At 41.4% G+C, this 16,197-nt stretch overlaps 1 protein-coding gene across 1 annotated transcript in view; it reads left to right on the forward strand.

The window, feature by feature from the left end:
• Nucleotides 1-16,197, forward strand: part of RARS2 (arginyl-tRNA synthetase 2, mitochondrial) — a 41,263-nt gene that overhangs the window by 22,323 nt on the left and 2,743 nt on the right. The window contains exons 12-17 of the mRNA XM_059835343.1: nt 445-505; nt 5,293-5,369; nt 6,653-6,777; nt 11,797-11,864; nt 12,036-12,145; nt 13,536-13,631. Coding sequence (XP_059691326.1) covers nt 445-505; nt 5,293-5,369; nt 6,653-6,777; nt 11,797-11,864; nt 12,036-12,145; nt 13,536-13,631 — 537 coding nt within the window. The remainder of the gene's footprint in view (nt 1-444; nt 506-5,292; nt 5,370-6,652; nt 6,778-11,796; nt 11,865-12,035; nt 12,146-13,535; nt 13,632-16,197) is intronic.

Here is a 16,197-nt window from a genome sequence, read left to right on the forward strand (position 1 = left end):
GACTGGAACATGGGGCTAATGGCTCTCCTGTGACAGCCCTGGGAGGGGCTCAAGCAAGTTGTTTCTTGGTACTACTTTGTGTGTGTGAACATGAGCTTTTTATCATATAACCTAACACTGAGTACTGGGTTAGTTTTCCGGGAGAGTGTTGTTTCTCTCAAGTCTCCCAGTTGATTGATTGTCCCGGTAGGCAGACAGAGACCAGATTTACTCTGTGCCTAAGAACTGTTTCCTCAGTAATTTTCATAAGTGGTCGTTTAAAAAAACATTTCAAACACATGTTGTGAACAAAATATACATGTCCTCTTTTTTGTGTAAGGCCTGCATGGATCCCTCTAACCTGGCAGTCCTCTTCCCTCCATAAGAGTAGATTATTTTCCCAAGAGGCAGATAATGAGGTATGTTTGAGTGAAAGTCCAAATAGTTTCTCATTATCTCTTTCAGAGATCTTGCTGCTGCTATAGACCGAATGAATAAGCATAGCTGGGATACTATGATTTATGTGGTAAGTAATTGTAGATTCACCAAACCCTTTTGAGCCTGACTCTCACCAATAATCCAGGGGGCCTCTTGATCCCAATATGACTTTGGCGTATGGTATTTTTGGCAGTAAAATAAATGCCCTTACTGCCCAGCAACTGTGCCTCAATGTGGCATTATTTCTTGGTTCTGTTTCAGTTCATGACCCACAGAACAGTTGAAAAATCAGCTCTGGAGTTATTCTCTATTCTCTGTTTTAAAAATTCATTGCAATTCATTTTAAAGGAACTTTCACTCAGTTGACATTGTATTTTCTATATAAATGTTGTAATTAATATTTAAAGAAGTCAGAAAAAGCTGTTAGAGTTATAAAGGATTGTAAAATGTTAATTTAGAAATTAATGTTCTAAAATGAATCTAAGTCTACTCTAAAGTCCCTATATCTTATCTGAAATGTAAATTTTTATGGCTTTGAACAATGCCTTGGTTTCATTATGTAGAAATCGCACATGAAGTACTGCTTAATCAATGGAGCATTTGTAGGCAGGGAATCTTTTTATGTTTATTGGTTTGCTTATTTTGCTCTTTAATGATTCCAGCAGTGTCAGTAATGAATAACAGGATTATCTCCTCACTTGTGTGAAACTTTTTTTGCTTTAGTATTACCAAGGACATGTCACATGATGCTTTTAAATTTTCTTTTTCCCAGATTTCGGAAAAAAACATTTTTAAAGCCATGTTCTATTATGTGAAGTCAATTAATGACCCGCAGTAAAAATCTGCAGGTTTCTGGAATGGTCTTTGTGATGTGCTTGGTAATGGCCATAAATCTTCCCTGGTGCAACTCTTTCAAAAGCCAATATAATGTTACAAATACCATGATTCAGAGGAAGGGGAGAGATCAGTAAGCAGAAAATTAAATACCCAGATAGTTTAAAGTTCAGCTTTTAGTTAAGTCACATTCCTCCCTTTCTTTTCAGTCTTCAGGAAGTTTCCACTAACTTGTCATTCCCACAGGTGGTCATAGAATGGGGGGGGGGGGGTTGTTGTGTTTTTTTGGAGGAGGTTACCTCTACTGACTGGAACACAGTAGATTCACTGACATCGAAGAGTAGTGTGGCTGTGAAAGTGCAATGCATTAGGAGTAAAGGAAGCTTCCTGCCTAGTTCATGTGGGTAGGTAATTATTTGTATTTTCTATACCAGGAGGTAGTAGGGACAAAGGGAGAAGGAACAATTAGAAAGGAAGAAAATAACTGGGTGGGTATTTTGCACAAATTAGGATGGGGGCTGAACGATAAGCTAATGGAGTGTACATGTACAGAAGCAATAGTCTTGAGCTGACTGGCTGCTCATAGCTGAACTCCAGTAACTGTTCACTTCCTTGCCCAGGCCTCTTTGGTCTACTCCTAGCCCAAACAGTTAGGCAGCAAAACCAGACTGTGACGTGATCAATGTGACTGTTATAATCAATGTCTCATTCAAGTTGGAAATGACAGATTAAGCCTATTTAGTCCTGTTCTCTCAACCTTGCTAAGGTTGCAGAGTTTTTGGATAACATGGTTAGTGTTTCTATCTTTTCGGACTTTCTGAGGGCTGAGAAAGTGGGTTGTAAAACGAGAGGGTGATAACATGAGCTGTTAAGAGAGTTTGTGGGACAGTGTCGTGGTTTAACCCCAGCCAGCAACCAAGCACCACAGCCACCAGCTCACTCGCCCGCAGTGGGATGAGGGAGAGAATCAGAAGAGTAAAAGTGAGAAAATTCGTGGGTTGAGATAAAGACAGTTTCATAGGTAAAGCAAAAGCCACGCATGCAAGCAAAGCAAAATAAGGAATTTGTTCACTACTTCCCATCAGCAGGTGTTCAGCCATCTCCAGGAAAGCAGGGCTCCATCATGCGTACCGGTTACTTGGGAAGACAAACGCCGTCACTCCAAATGTTCCCCCTTTCCTTTTTCTTACCCCAGCTTTATATGCTGAGCATGACATCATATGGTATGGAATGTCCCTTTGGTCAGTTGGGGTCAGCTGTCCCGGCTGTGTCCCCTCCCAACTTCTTGTGCACCCCCAGCCTACTCGCTGGTGGGGCAGTGTGAGAAGCAGAAAAGGCCTTGACTCTGTGTAAGCACTGCTCAGCAGTAACTAAAACATCCCTGCTTTATCAACACTGTTTCCAGCACAAGTCCAAAACACAGCCCCATACTAGCTACTATGAAGAAAATTAACTCTACCCCAGCCAAAACAGCACAGACAGATAGCCTGATGAGGGAACTGCCAGCCTTGCTGAGTTTTGCTGCTGTTACCTGGCAGTGCTTTGTATTGGGTTACAACTTTACTCAGTGTTACCAGAGGCAGGGGGACTTAATGGGTTTAAATGAGAACACTGATGATTTTAGTCTCTAATTATTAAATCCAAATGTATTTCAGAATCCTGATCTTGTTACAAGAAAATTATTTTTGAGGGTCTTGAGTCTTATTTCGTAAGATCATCTTATTTTCATCAGATCAACTTGTTTAAAAGAACATGAAGTCAGTTTATTAGTTGTAATGCTGTAAATCAGTGCATTCACCTATTTATATTTTTAAAAAATCCTACTTATCTCATAAAAAATGCAGTGACATGAGCAAAATATTAAAAACATTTAAAAATGTGTGATGTATTATTGAAGAAGTGCTAAGATTCCATTGAATGCTGTATTCAAAACAGGAGATGAAAACACTTTTATATATGAAGAATTAAATATAATCCACACTGTCAGACTGCAACTTCTCCCTTAAAGCTAACCACTTAGACTACATTTGGACATGTATAATTTTGAGGTCTGTAAGGAAAAAACCTGCCATTCTTCATAATATGAATCTTCTTTTTGAGCATTTGTGTTATTTTTGCTATGCTGTGAAGCTATGAAAAAAAAAAAGTAGTTTTATGAAGTGGTAATATCTGCAGGTTCATTTTTTTTAATCTACTTACACATCCATGTTTTGAGCATTACTTTTAGGCAGAGACGAAGTTGTGTGGTACTCCTAGTATTTATTTCCATCCTTCTTAACAAATTTTGTTTTCATGCAATTTTAATTATGTGGATTGTTCAAGCATAATAAACACTCATTGTTATGCTTCTTTCAGTATCACACAGCATCCCAAAAACACAGGAGTTGATGCTTAGCTTTCAGGTGGCCAGCTGAAACCTGGAATTCAGCTTGTACTGCCTGATAGGTATTCCTATCTTGGCCTGTCTTTTCATGTTCTTATTTCCATGGGAGTTTAAAGGATTATTAAAAAAAGCTATTAGATTATTATTGGATTATTTTCTGTTAATGATTTTAAATATTCTTCTGTATGGTATTTCTATATACGTTGGTCAAGGCAAGTAATTACAAACTTAAGTCGGCTTTTAGTTTAGTTTTAGCTGAAAATTCTGCTCTGTGAACAGTTACAAAGAAGTAATTAAGTTCAGAAGGATTGGTGTCTTTTGTCAGTGGGTATTGTCATGATTTGTCACAATATCTACTCAGAAAAGACTGCAGTCCTTCAAAGAGGCTTTTAAATGCGGTGCTTGTGGTCCACGTGGTGAGGGACATGCTGTTGTGCACACAAAACAAAACCAGTTTCTGTCATAGAATGTATAATCCCTTGTAAAACAGGAGAACACAGATTAATTCAGACCTAGAGGGAAGCAGAGGAAACAGCGAGGCAGCATTGGCCAGTACAGTGAGCTGGCCTTAATCTAAACTTATTGTGAGATCTTTTAGCGAGAGAGATCTGGCTTTGTTATAAGTACAGAGAGCTTCTCTCATATGTAAGGTTTATGAAAAAGAGCTTGGAAGGCCTTGTTTGAAATGATGACCACTGCTGTCCATTTATCAGCCTTGCTTGTGAATCGGCACAAAGAGAGGTGATGCATAGGAGCAGAGCAGGTTATGAGGAACTGTGAAAGAGGAGGCAGGTGCTTGAGGCTTGATGCAATGGTAGAGTTGGAAAAAAAAAAAAACAGAGAAGCACTTCACTCACTGCTCGCTCCCTGTCTTGGAACACCAAACAAATAAGGAAACAGTGGTTATTTGGTTATCACTGCAGTGTTTTTTAAGGAGGGATAAAGGAGCCTTGAGTGATGTAGTCAAAGCAACTAGGTAGGAAAGTGAACTTCGTCACAACAGCTGTAGCTAGAAACATAAACGATCATTGTTAGACATAAAGAAGCTTCCATCAGAAGCTGTCTGAAGTCATAGGAGAGAGTAACTGGAAGTGGAAGAGAGCACAAGATGCATTATTAATATGAAAATGTGATGACGTATACTTTTTTTTTAAATTATGCACCTGACTTATGATGTAAAGCTCCACAAATCACACTGGAAACAAAAAAAACTGGTGGGTTATGGAGACAGAGAGCTTAAAGAGGTGTTCTGTTTCTAAGCCAAAGGAACCTTAAAGTTTGGTGATGTAAAATATGGGAATATAACAAGAGCAGCAAGGTTCTGAAGTGGAAATGGAGGCATTTTGTTTGATGGGCAGCTCACAGAATATGTGAAACTAAAGAATATCAAGATTTCATTTCAGTTCATGGCTTTGCCTTCATGACCTAGGAATAATAATTTTTGGAAAAGTAGATTACTTCTTCCAACAAGATGCAAAATCCCATTGCCATAGATTCCAGCTGTTACTTTTTTCAAGTCTTACCTGTCTTCATGGGTTTTAATTCTGCTTGCAGTCACTTACTGGCACAGTATCTGTGGTGTTGTGTATTTGTGTGTTAAAAGCTAATTCTTATCAAACTTGGAGTGTTTTCTAATATGCACCAATTCTATTCCTTAGACAGATAAAAGTCAAAGTAATCACTTTCAACATTTGTTCCAAATACTGAAGCTCATGGGTTATGACTGGGCAGAAAGGTATGTATTTATGAATCTTAATTATATACCTTTTTTTTTTTAAAAATGGGTAATATGTACATTGGAATTTCAGTGGAGTGTTCTTTTGAAGAGAATCTCCTGACAGTGTTCACCTGCCACCACACTGTAGCATATCATGTTGGCATTTTGGATGAAGCTAAGCTACAAAATGTGCTGCTGGTGAACTCCAGAGTGCAAGCAGACATTTGGCCTGTAGGACCCAACAATGCTAGTCCAATAAGGAGGAAAAAAATAAGAAAAAAACCCCCTCAGAATTGTGTGCAATGTGGGCCTCAGGTCCTCAGCACCAGCTTTTTCATTCTATAGGTCTGTTCCTGCTGGTCTGCTTTATTTGCGAAGGGAGACATTGCCATGTGTTCAGGATGTGAAAAACAGCCCTGTCTCTCATTTAACTGGTCTTTCGTAACTACTTGATGTAAAAAAGGGAAACAATCTTTCAGACGCTTTATGGCATAGCTTCTGGGATATTGTGTGATCACGTATTAAACAATTACTTCTTGAAGTATGATATTAGCAAGAGATCTGAATCTGAGTTTGAATCATGCTTCAGGCTTGAAATATCTATTGCAGGGAAATGTATCCCCCCTCTTACTCATTGTAATTACCAGTCTTGTTAGCAATCTGAGCAAAGGTCAATAATGGATCTGCAGACTAAATCATATTCCCCTCTGACAGACTGCATGTCTTTTGTGGTTAAATATAGGATTTTAGCCTTCAGGAATATTAGTTTGCCTCCTTTCACAGTCCTTAAATTTGCACTAAAATTACCTTAGGTTATGGATCCAGAATAATGCTTGGGATTATCGTGAGCAGAAGCAATGAATGTTTTATTATTAGCAATGATTAATTACACTTCCAGTTTAATGTGGCCACAATAGAATTATTATGACTCCCTTTCTAATGTTATTAACAGATCTGTGTTGCCACAGTAATTTGATCTGTCTACATCCTGCCTCTCCTCAATTTATTGCAATTTATTGCTTTAAGTCCTCTGTATTAAAGCTAGTAGCAAGAGAGGTTCCCAAGAGCACGCAAATGACCAGGTTATGATCAGAATGATCATAATTTGCCCATTATATAATAAGTATGGAACTTTGGTTGCTGAAATGAGTTACTGATTATATCACCAAGCTTCCCACATTGGAGCGCTATTTATTCAGCTGTTATTGCTGTTTCCTGGTAAGAGTCCAGCTCTGAACAAACACGGCAAACATTTCTCTTGATTCAAATGTAATTTTAGGTCCTGCTGCTTTTCAACACAGGTGCCAGCATGTGTCTTTTGGTCTAGTTCAAGGGATGAAGACTCGGAGAGGAGAAGTAATTTTCCTGGAAGATGTTTTAAATGAAATTCGCTCAAGGATGTTACAAAACATGGCTTCTGCAAAAAGTTAGCTATTTCAGGTCTTACTAATTTCTTTTGATGTTCTGTGTTGATCAAAAGTGTGTCGTCTTTTCTAGCCTTCACTTTTCCCTGCATCAGACTAATCGCAGTGATATGCCCTGATCTGTGCACTTTTTGTATCTCCTGTAATATAAACAATGTTAAAATAATCCTTTGCAACTCTGTGAACTTACCTAAATTACAGAGTTGCAAATTTTAACATTCAGTGAAATGATTTCATCATGCTTTTGCTCTGGGAAGGAAGTACCTGTCTGTGGGGGACAACAACTGCTTTTTTCTGGAGGGACAAACTAGTCAATACTGGGGTTGGGGCTGGAGTTCAGGGAACAGTCAGATTTCATCCAAAGGATTTGTAGGTCTGACAGTTTTCTCTAGCAAGAGTGACTGTAGCTTGTCTGCAACTACTGCCTTGTCATACTCTCAGCCTCATGACTGTTTCCGGAGTCCCCAGGAGGTCACTGCTCTGCAGCTGAATCTGCTGAAGGGGATGTTTGCCTGCACCTCGGGCTGTGGCTGTGGAGCTGTTTCCTCTTGACGCAGTGAAGATTCAAGCAGTTCCCAGTGAAATGCTGCCCCCTCATGTGCTTTCTGGAGTTAGGTACTGAATTGAATCAGTGAACTGATCAGGTTAAGTAGTGTGCATCTTCCTTGCTCTGCCTCCTCAGCTTTTTTAATCCAGATAATTTTGCTTGCAGAGTGGACAAGGAGAAGGGGGGGGGCAGGCAGAATGATAGAAGGGTGACCCTCAATTCAAACAGGTTTTACTGCAGAGAGGAATAGAGCTTAGAGCTTCAGTTTAAAGGTCAGTATCACAGCTGAGTGCAAAGCAAACTTATTTTTATGCTGGACTGAACTGACATGGCAGAGGTACAGACCCATGTTCCATTGCACAAGCAGTAGGCAGAAGAACAGCTAAAAGACGTAATGTGTTCAGATGGCACTGCAGCATTGCGCAGAGCTTATCCGTTAGATCCTAAATCCTACCTGTGCTTGTAGAAATTTTCCTCCTTATGTTTGAATTCCTGCCTTACTTCCCCTTTCTTAAATTAGAAATCGTAAATCCCTGACTCATAGCAATGTGTTCAATGTTTGAAAAGTGTTTGGATACACAGGGAGAGATACTACATATTTGTGTGTGGTATCAAAAGGCCTCACTGTCATTGAAAAGATTTTGGAAGCTGGGCATCTAACAGCCAATGCTAGCTTTAAAAATCATGCCTGTGTGGAGCTGGAGCTGGTTAGTTAAATACCTTTGTATAAACTCTTTGCTATTAACTGTACACAGTCCTTCTGCTATTTAAGTTTCCATTATAGGCATCCTTTTTCTTTCTACTCATCTCAATGAATCCTGCAGTCCATGTAAATCCTCTCTATAATGCCTATTATTTCCTTTGCAGCTTTCCTTTCTCTTAGTAGCTTTGTCTGCGTCTAATCAAGCATCTAAACAAAGGCCTTAATTCTGAGATAGTTGTTCTGCTTTGAAACAAATCTCAGTTATGAATGTAATAATGTAATCTAAACATATTTGTCTTTGTGAATGAATAGCCAGTCTGAGACTTCTCAGGGCTATGAACTATCCCCACACTTTTCAAGCTTAATCCTCTCTGAATTTTGTAAATAGCGAAGCTATGAGTAGTGTGAACTACTCAAAGTTGTCTCAGTTGGCTTTGCTGACCTGGCACTAAGAAATAGCAAAGTGAAAGACAGAAAGCGTGCTAAAACTGTACTGCAAAAGTGTTTCAGCTTAAGTGATGCCTTAAGAGAACATCTGAATTCTCCATATTCTGCTGTTAGTGGGAAATCAGCTAGGACAGGAAATCACAGAATCGTAAAATGGTTTGGGTTGGAAGGGACCTTAAAGATCATTAGTTCCAACCCCCCTGCCATGGGCAGGGACACCTTCCACTAGACCAGGTTGCTCAAAGCCCCCTCCAACCTGGCCTTGAACAGTTCCAGGGATGGGGCATCCACAGCTTCTCTGGGCAACCTGTTCCAGTGCCTCACCACCCTCATGGTGAAGAATTTCTTCCTTATATCTAATCTAAATCTACCCTCTTTCAGTTTAAAAACATCACCCCTTGTGCTGTCACTACAGGGCCTTGTAAAAAGTCCCTCTCCAGCTTTCTTGTAGGTCCCCTTCAAGTACTGGAAGGCTGATAAAAGGTGTCCCTGGAGCCTTCTCTTCTCCAGGCTGAACAACTTCAACTCTCTCAGCCTGTCTTCACAGGAGAGGTGCTCCAGCCCTCTGATCATCTTTGTGGCCTTCCTCTGGGCTTGCTCCAACAGGTCCATGTCTTTCTTATGTTGTGGGCCCCAGAGCTGAATGCAGTACTCCAGGTGGGGTCTCAAGAGAGCGGAGTAGAGGGGGAGAGTCACCTCCCTTGACCTGCTGGTCACGCTTCTTTTGATGCAGCCCAGGATACAGTTAGCTTTCTGGGCTGCAAGCATGCACTGCTGTCTCATGTTAAGCTTCTCATCAACCAACACCTCCAAATCCTTCTCAGGGCAGCTCTCAATCCATTCTCTGCCCAGCCTGTGCTTGTGCTTGGGATTGCCTCGACCCACGAGCAGGACCTTGCACTTGGCCTTGTTGAACTTCATGAGGTTTGCACGGGCCCACCTTTCAAGCCTGTCAGGGTCCCTCTGGATGGCATCCATAAAATTGTAAGCTGAACCCTGCAAATTTAATAGATTACATATACCACAATAAAAACATGCACTTGACCATTGCTAAATCGGAAGAGATTTGCTTTGTAAAAGACTATGATAAGAATCCTCTTTTCTCTCCAGTGGAGACAAACAGGAAGAGGAGACCCTGGTAGAGCACACTGTGATCCCAGTTTAAAAATAGAAAGTGGTATGTATGTCAAAAGCTTCGCCTTTTTAGTAGGCAAGGTTGTGGGTCCAAACACAAGTAATTGATTTCCCAGAAGATCCAGCATCTAAAGGGCTGTTATGTAGGCAAGTTTATTGTATTTCTGATGAACTGGAGCACCAGCTTGGCCCTGTGAACTTCCCTGTGAGACAGGGAATGAAACAGGCCCTTTGGTGAATTTCTGTACACAACAGCATGCTACTTATCTGCTGAAGAATATCACCTGAGTTGTGAAAAAGCTGGAAATAGCTTTGCAGACATGTTTCTGCAGCTGTTGTGAGGACATTCCCTCTTAGACTCTTCCAGATTAATGAGGTTTTATAATGATAGACTTAAGTTCAGCCTATTTAGTTAGAGGAGCTTTGGAGAGGTTCTTGTCATGTCTACCCAGGGAGAAGGGCAAATCGTGCCTAATTAATCTAAAGGCCTTCTATGATGGAGTGACTGCATCAGTAGACAAGGGAAGAGCTATGGATGTTATCTACCTGGACTTCTGTAAGGCTTTTGATATGGTCCCCTACAACATTCTTTTACCTCTAAATTGGAGAGATTGGAGTTGGATAAGGAACTGGCTGGATGGCCATGTCCAAAGAGTTGTATTTCAGTGGTTCAATGTCCAGTAACGAAGTGGTGTCCCTCAGGGGTCCGTACTGGGACCAATAATGTTTAATATCTTCATCAATGACATAGACAGTGGGATTGAGTGCACCCTCAGCAAGTTTGCAAATGACACCAAGTTGAGTGGTGCAGCTGATTCTCTGGAGGGACAGGATGCCATCCAGAAGAACCTGGACAGGCTTGAGGAGTGGGCCTGCGCGAACCTTGTGAAGTTCAGCAAGGCCAGGTGCAAGGTCCTGCACCTGGGTCAGGGCAATCATTGGTATCAGTACAGACTGGGGGATGAATGGATTGAGAGCAGCCCTCCAGGTCTTGGGGGTACTGGTGGATGAAAAGTTGGACATGAGCTGGCAGTGTGCGCTTGCAGCCCTGAAAGCCAATTGTATCCTGGGCTGCATAGAAAGAAGTGTGGCCAGCAGGTCGAGGGAGGTGATTCTCCCCCTCTACTCTGCTCTCGTGAGACCCCACCTAGAATACTGCGTCCAGTTCTGGGTTCGCCAGTACAAGAAAGATGTGGACCTGTTAGAGCAGGTCCAGAGGAGGGCCATGAAAATGGACTAGAGGGCTGGAACACCTCTCCCGTGAAGAAAGGCTGAGACAGTTGGGGTTGTTCAGCCTGGAGAAGAGAAGGCTCTGAGGAGATGTGTTATTGTGGCCTTTCATTATATAAAGGGAGCTTATAAGAAAGGCTGAGAAAGATTTGTTTTGTTTTTTTTTTTTTAATCAGCGCCTGTAGTGACAGCACAAGGGGTGATGTTTTTAAACTGAAAGAGGGTAGATTTAGATTAGATATAAGGAAGAAATTCTTCACCATGAGGGTGGTGAGGCACTGGAACAGGTTGCCCAGAGAAGTTGTGGATGCCCCATCCCTGGAACTGTTCAAGTCCAGGTTCGGTGGGGTTTTGAGCAACCTGGTCTAGTGGAAGGTGTCCCTGCCCATGGCAGGGGGGTTGGACTGGATGATCTTTAAGGTCCCTTCCAACCCAAACCATTCTATGTTCTCAGTTCGGATTCTCTGAGTATAATCAGTTTAAATATCTACAGTGGATGGTGTAAATACTCCCTAAATGTACATCCAAATGCTCCATTAGCCATTGGAACAATTTTTCTTTGATTATTTATGCCTCCATATCACTTGGAGATTTTTATCAGTTTTTAAACAAAATCTGAACTGCCCTGTCATTCTCTTCCTGATCTTAGAGACTGGCTGTCTGAATTGTGAAGAGGAATTCAGGTCAGTCTGCCTAGCCTGTTGTAATGAACCCTTCTGACCTTAAAATCTGCATTACACATACTATGTGAAGTGGGGAAAAAGCCCATCTGAAGCAGCTGTATCTCAACTTTTAAAAAAGATTTATATCCTGGACTTCTTGCTGTATGCATGCTGACAATTTCCATATTGCTAGTTCACAGTTTTAGAAGATGCTGTTTTATTGGCATCTCCAAGTCTGAGCAAGGGAGTTGTCATGCTACTACGAACTTAGGATTTCTTTTTCTCTGTTTCTCTTCAGCAACTAAAGAGATAGAAGACCCTACGGAGACAGCAGAGAAAGTTGGTCTTGCGGCACTAATAATTCAGGTTAGTCTGAGCTGCCTCCCAAGGTGTTTGCATCTTCTGTGAAAAGTTTAAAAATTGAGGTTGAGAGCCATATCTAGGCATGGTGGTGTTGCGTTGATGGTTGGACTTGGTGATCTTAAAGGTCTTTTCCAACCTTAATGATTCTGTGATTCTGTGAATTTATTGTTGCAGGACTTCCGGGGCCTTCTGTCATCCGATTATCAGTTTAGCTGGGATCGAGCTCTTCAAAGTCGTGGAGATACAGGCGTGTTCTTGCAGTACACCCATGCCAGACTCCATAGGTAAGAGGAGCGTTTGTATGCAGAAGTACAGTTTGACATGTATTTTAACTTTATTAATTTACTGCTTTGTTAAGTAGTAGTGTTAACTCCTTCCCTAAATGTGACACATGTTCACTTTTTCAGCAGAGGTGTGAGTTTATGATAGGAATCACTGAGACTTCCCAGAAGAGCAAGGCAACTGAAATGAAATTTCCACCTCATTTCCACAGGGCTGAGCTAACTGCCCATGTACTTGCTCAGTTCTAGGAATAGCCTCTCTGTGTGGTTAGTGTCAGCGATGAAGAGTGGTAGCCCTAGAATTAGGGAAACTGATGTAAAAACCAAAATGCCCGTACTTGTAAAATATACCAAATGACAGAGCTTAGATGTTTCTGGCTACCACTGTAGCTAGTGGGTATTTTTAATATTCTGTTATTTCCCACTGTTGGTAACCAAGGTTAAAAGCAGACCCCTTCACAGAATCACAGAATCACTAAGGTTGGAAAAGACCTGTAAGATCATCAAGTCCAACCATCAACTAACACCGCCATGCCCATTAAACCATGTCCCACAATGCCTCGTCCACACGTTCCTTGAACACCTCCAGGGATGGTGACTCCACCACTTCCCTGGGCAGCTTATTCCAGTGTCTCACCACTCTCTCAGTAAAGAATTTTTTCCTAATATCCAACCTGAACCTCCCCTGGCACAGCTTGAGGCCATTTCCTCTTGTCCTGTCACTAGTCACATGGGAGAAGAGACCAACACCCACCTCTCTGCAACCTCCTTTCAGGTAATTGTAGAGAGCTAACTTAGGGTTAGAGAGTTAACGTAGGTCAAACACCTGATATGTTTAATTTTTTTTTTTAAAAGAATTTCAGAAGAGTCCAATTTGAACAGGTTTATGAATTATAGTGATCTGTCAGAGCATTTTTAATGCAGACGTCGATAGGTATTTTCATAAAAGCACATCAGATACCTTCTTGGCCAAAGGTCCATACCAACCTGATATTCTGTCTGAGGCAATGGTAATAGGAGATGGTATTCAGGGAGAGCATGCAAGCCTGGTCCCTTTCTGTAGTCTATTCCTCTTGTACTCCCTTATAATCTAGGTATTGATGGTACTAAGGTACCATTACTAGAGCATTGACTACCTCCCCAGTCCTTTTAGCATCAGTTTCTTGACCTGTTGTCCGTGCATATCTCTAATCCTGTTGATACTGAAAGGCTAGCACAAATTTTCATTTTTTTATCTTGGGTTGAAGTCAGCTAGTTTGCCTCAGTGTTCCATTCAGCTTGAGCAGAAGAGGCCTATCTTTTTTTCTCAAAACCACAAATTACTGTTTTTCTTTTTCAGCTTTGCTAACAAGAGTTTTTCATCCAACATTTGTTTTTCATTCTTACATTTTAGTTTAGAACAGATGCATGGGATTGAGCAGCTAACTGACGTTAATGTGGCATGCTTGCAAGAGCCAGAGGCCATCTCTGTTCTTCAGCATCTTCTCAGGTTTGTCTAGTTTTCTTTCCAAATACCAGTTCCCTTAAAATAAACTTCTGGATTTGCTGCCAGCCTGTTCAGCAGGCACAGACTGCACGATCATAAGAGAAATATGGCTATTTCAGGCAGTGGCTTGTCTGTTGGGTCATACTGATTGCAACAGTAGCCCTCACTTGAACTCTTCATGGACTTTAGGAGCCATATGAGGGAAAAAGCAGTATTTGGAACATACTTGCAGGTACATGAGCCTCTTAGCGTATTCTTATGAAGACAAGAAATAATTAAGCTCTATATAACTATTAACTGCAGATTTGCTTGGTCCCTCTCGTTCTGTTTTTGTCATGTGGGAAAGAGGAGAGGAAGTGCTACTGGGTGAGGTGAAATGGAGTATGTGCATACACGTTCAGTAGCTCAACATCCTTCAGAGCTACTGAACGTGCACAACTAATACCTGTTAATAGCAGTAATGTTCCTCATTAATTCAGTCTTAAAGTTGAGCAGCTTCTGTTTTCATTATTTCATAGGTGTGTAATTAAAATGAGACAAGGGAGTTGTCCATGTTGCGCAGCCCATTAAGGAGTTGGAAGTAATTGAAGCTTTCAGGATTCTCACCTCAGTGAGAGGGTCCTATATACCACATCGCGCACTGCACAGTGCCAGAGATCTAACTCCTTTGGCCACAATAAGGACTTTTTGAGGGCACCTCTTTAAAATTCAGACTTCCAAAAGTCATGCCAGAGTCCCAGGTGGCTCCTTTCAGCCTGCAACCACAGGTTGCAGAGTGCTACATTAACGGTAATTGCCTCAAGGGAACTGCCTGCAGTTTATCGTATGCTGATACTCTCTTGAGCAACAGCAAGACCAGCCAGCACTCTAAATAAGACCAGTAGTGTCTTATTTATCCAGTGCAATTGTATTTCACAGAAAACTCGTGGATCATTTCTTGGATTTTATCAGATTAGTGTGTAGCTGCCTGTCTTATGTGTGAAAACTGACAGGGTTAATGTATTTCAGGTTGATTTGCAGGGATCACTGCATCCCAGACGTGTCCATTTTCAAGCAGAGGTGGTTGCTCCACTGCAGGGCTCTTGTTTTTATAGAGCTTCAGGTCTGCTTATTGCAAAGGCCTTTGAGTCTGGCCAGGCACCATATGGAACCTGTATGAAACATCTCCTGGGGCCTTTACTTCCAGCAGAAAGCAGTATTTAGGTTATCCATTACAGCAGGCACTCAGTGGCTAACAAGTTCACGTTTAAATATCCCATGATTTCAGGAGTAACAATTACTGTTCAGTCCTCCTTGTGAGGTGCCATGAGTAGATTCTTTTTTAAAAGTTTCCATGATAAACACTCCTGAGCTGTCAGAAGCCCACTTCCCATGGCTCTGCTTCTGCTGTTTGAAAAGCTACCAAACATCTGCCCTTAAAATTAGCTGACCAGTTCTGAGCACTACTAACTTTGCAGACTGATGAATAGTAGATTGAAGGTAGCGTGTATATCCCTGCAAAAGTGGACTTATTTAACTGATAAAATAATCTAACAAGTTGTCATAGGCCAACACTGAAATGGCAGCTTCATGAAGCAACAAAGTTTGTATCAGAAGAGGGTCCCTTCATTTGATACCAACTTTGTTGCTTTATTAATGGCTATTTGATGATGCTTGTTAAATTAATAGTAATTTTGCTGGACCTAAGTTGCTGTCTCTGAGGGGCCAACAGCTGCTGATATCTGAACTGTCCCTGAGACAATGCAGAGGTTCCCCCGATTTTTGTCTCTCTCACATCCGTGGCACAGCGGTATAAAGGCAGCGATCTTCCCTGTTTGAACAGTGGTCACCTGGGGCGTGCTGGCTGAGATGAGCTGCTGAACACATGTGTAAGAGACGTTTTTGTAGCTTACCTGCCAAGGGAATGGGGAGCACTCCCTCCTTGGTCCTATAGCTCTTATATGACCACTGAGCCCTCATTATCGGAGCTTACTCCCCAGTTCTTCTGCAGCTTGCCTATGTAGGAGGAAGAACCCAGGGAAATCCCGCTTGGGCATGCTGGCAGGGATGAGCCTGGGAGCTGAGCAAAGACCAGGAAGTCCACTCCCCACTTTGAATTTGAAATCTATTCAGCCCCAGAGGTGTTGGTAACTTCTTGCAGGCTGTGAAAAAGAGGATGTGCACAAGTGGACAGCACAACACATGAAGAAAAAACATGGATCTCCATGACGCTGCCTGTATTATCCAGTTTAATACCTTCTTACATAAGTCGATTTTATTCCAGGATTATGTAAACATACTTTGTTTTTGTCATTTCTAATGTTACAAGATTCCCTTTAGCTACTTAAAATTCTAAGCTGCATTTACTAAAGGCAACATCCTCTGAGGGACTATTTTGACGGCCTTGCTTATTTAATACATGGTTTTTCCTCCTAGGAACTTACAATTAGTGTTGAAATGTAAAACTAGACATGTTTCAGGAGCAAATACAGCTCTTGTTTTCTCTTTGGTATAGCCTGCCTCTCTGAGTTCTGCCATCTACAGTGTTTACGTGATGAGGAGCAGAAGCAATCATCTCCTTCAATAATAA

The sequence above is a fragment of the Gavia stellata genome, chromosome 2 (genome assembly GCF_030936135.1).
Source record: "Gavia stellata isolate bGavSte3 chromosome 2, bGavSte3.hap2, whole genome shotgun sequence".
Lineage (NCBI taxonomy): Eukaryota > Metazoa > Chordata > Aves > Gaviiformes > Gaviidae > Gavia > Gavia stellata.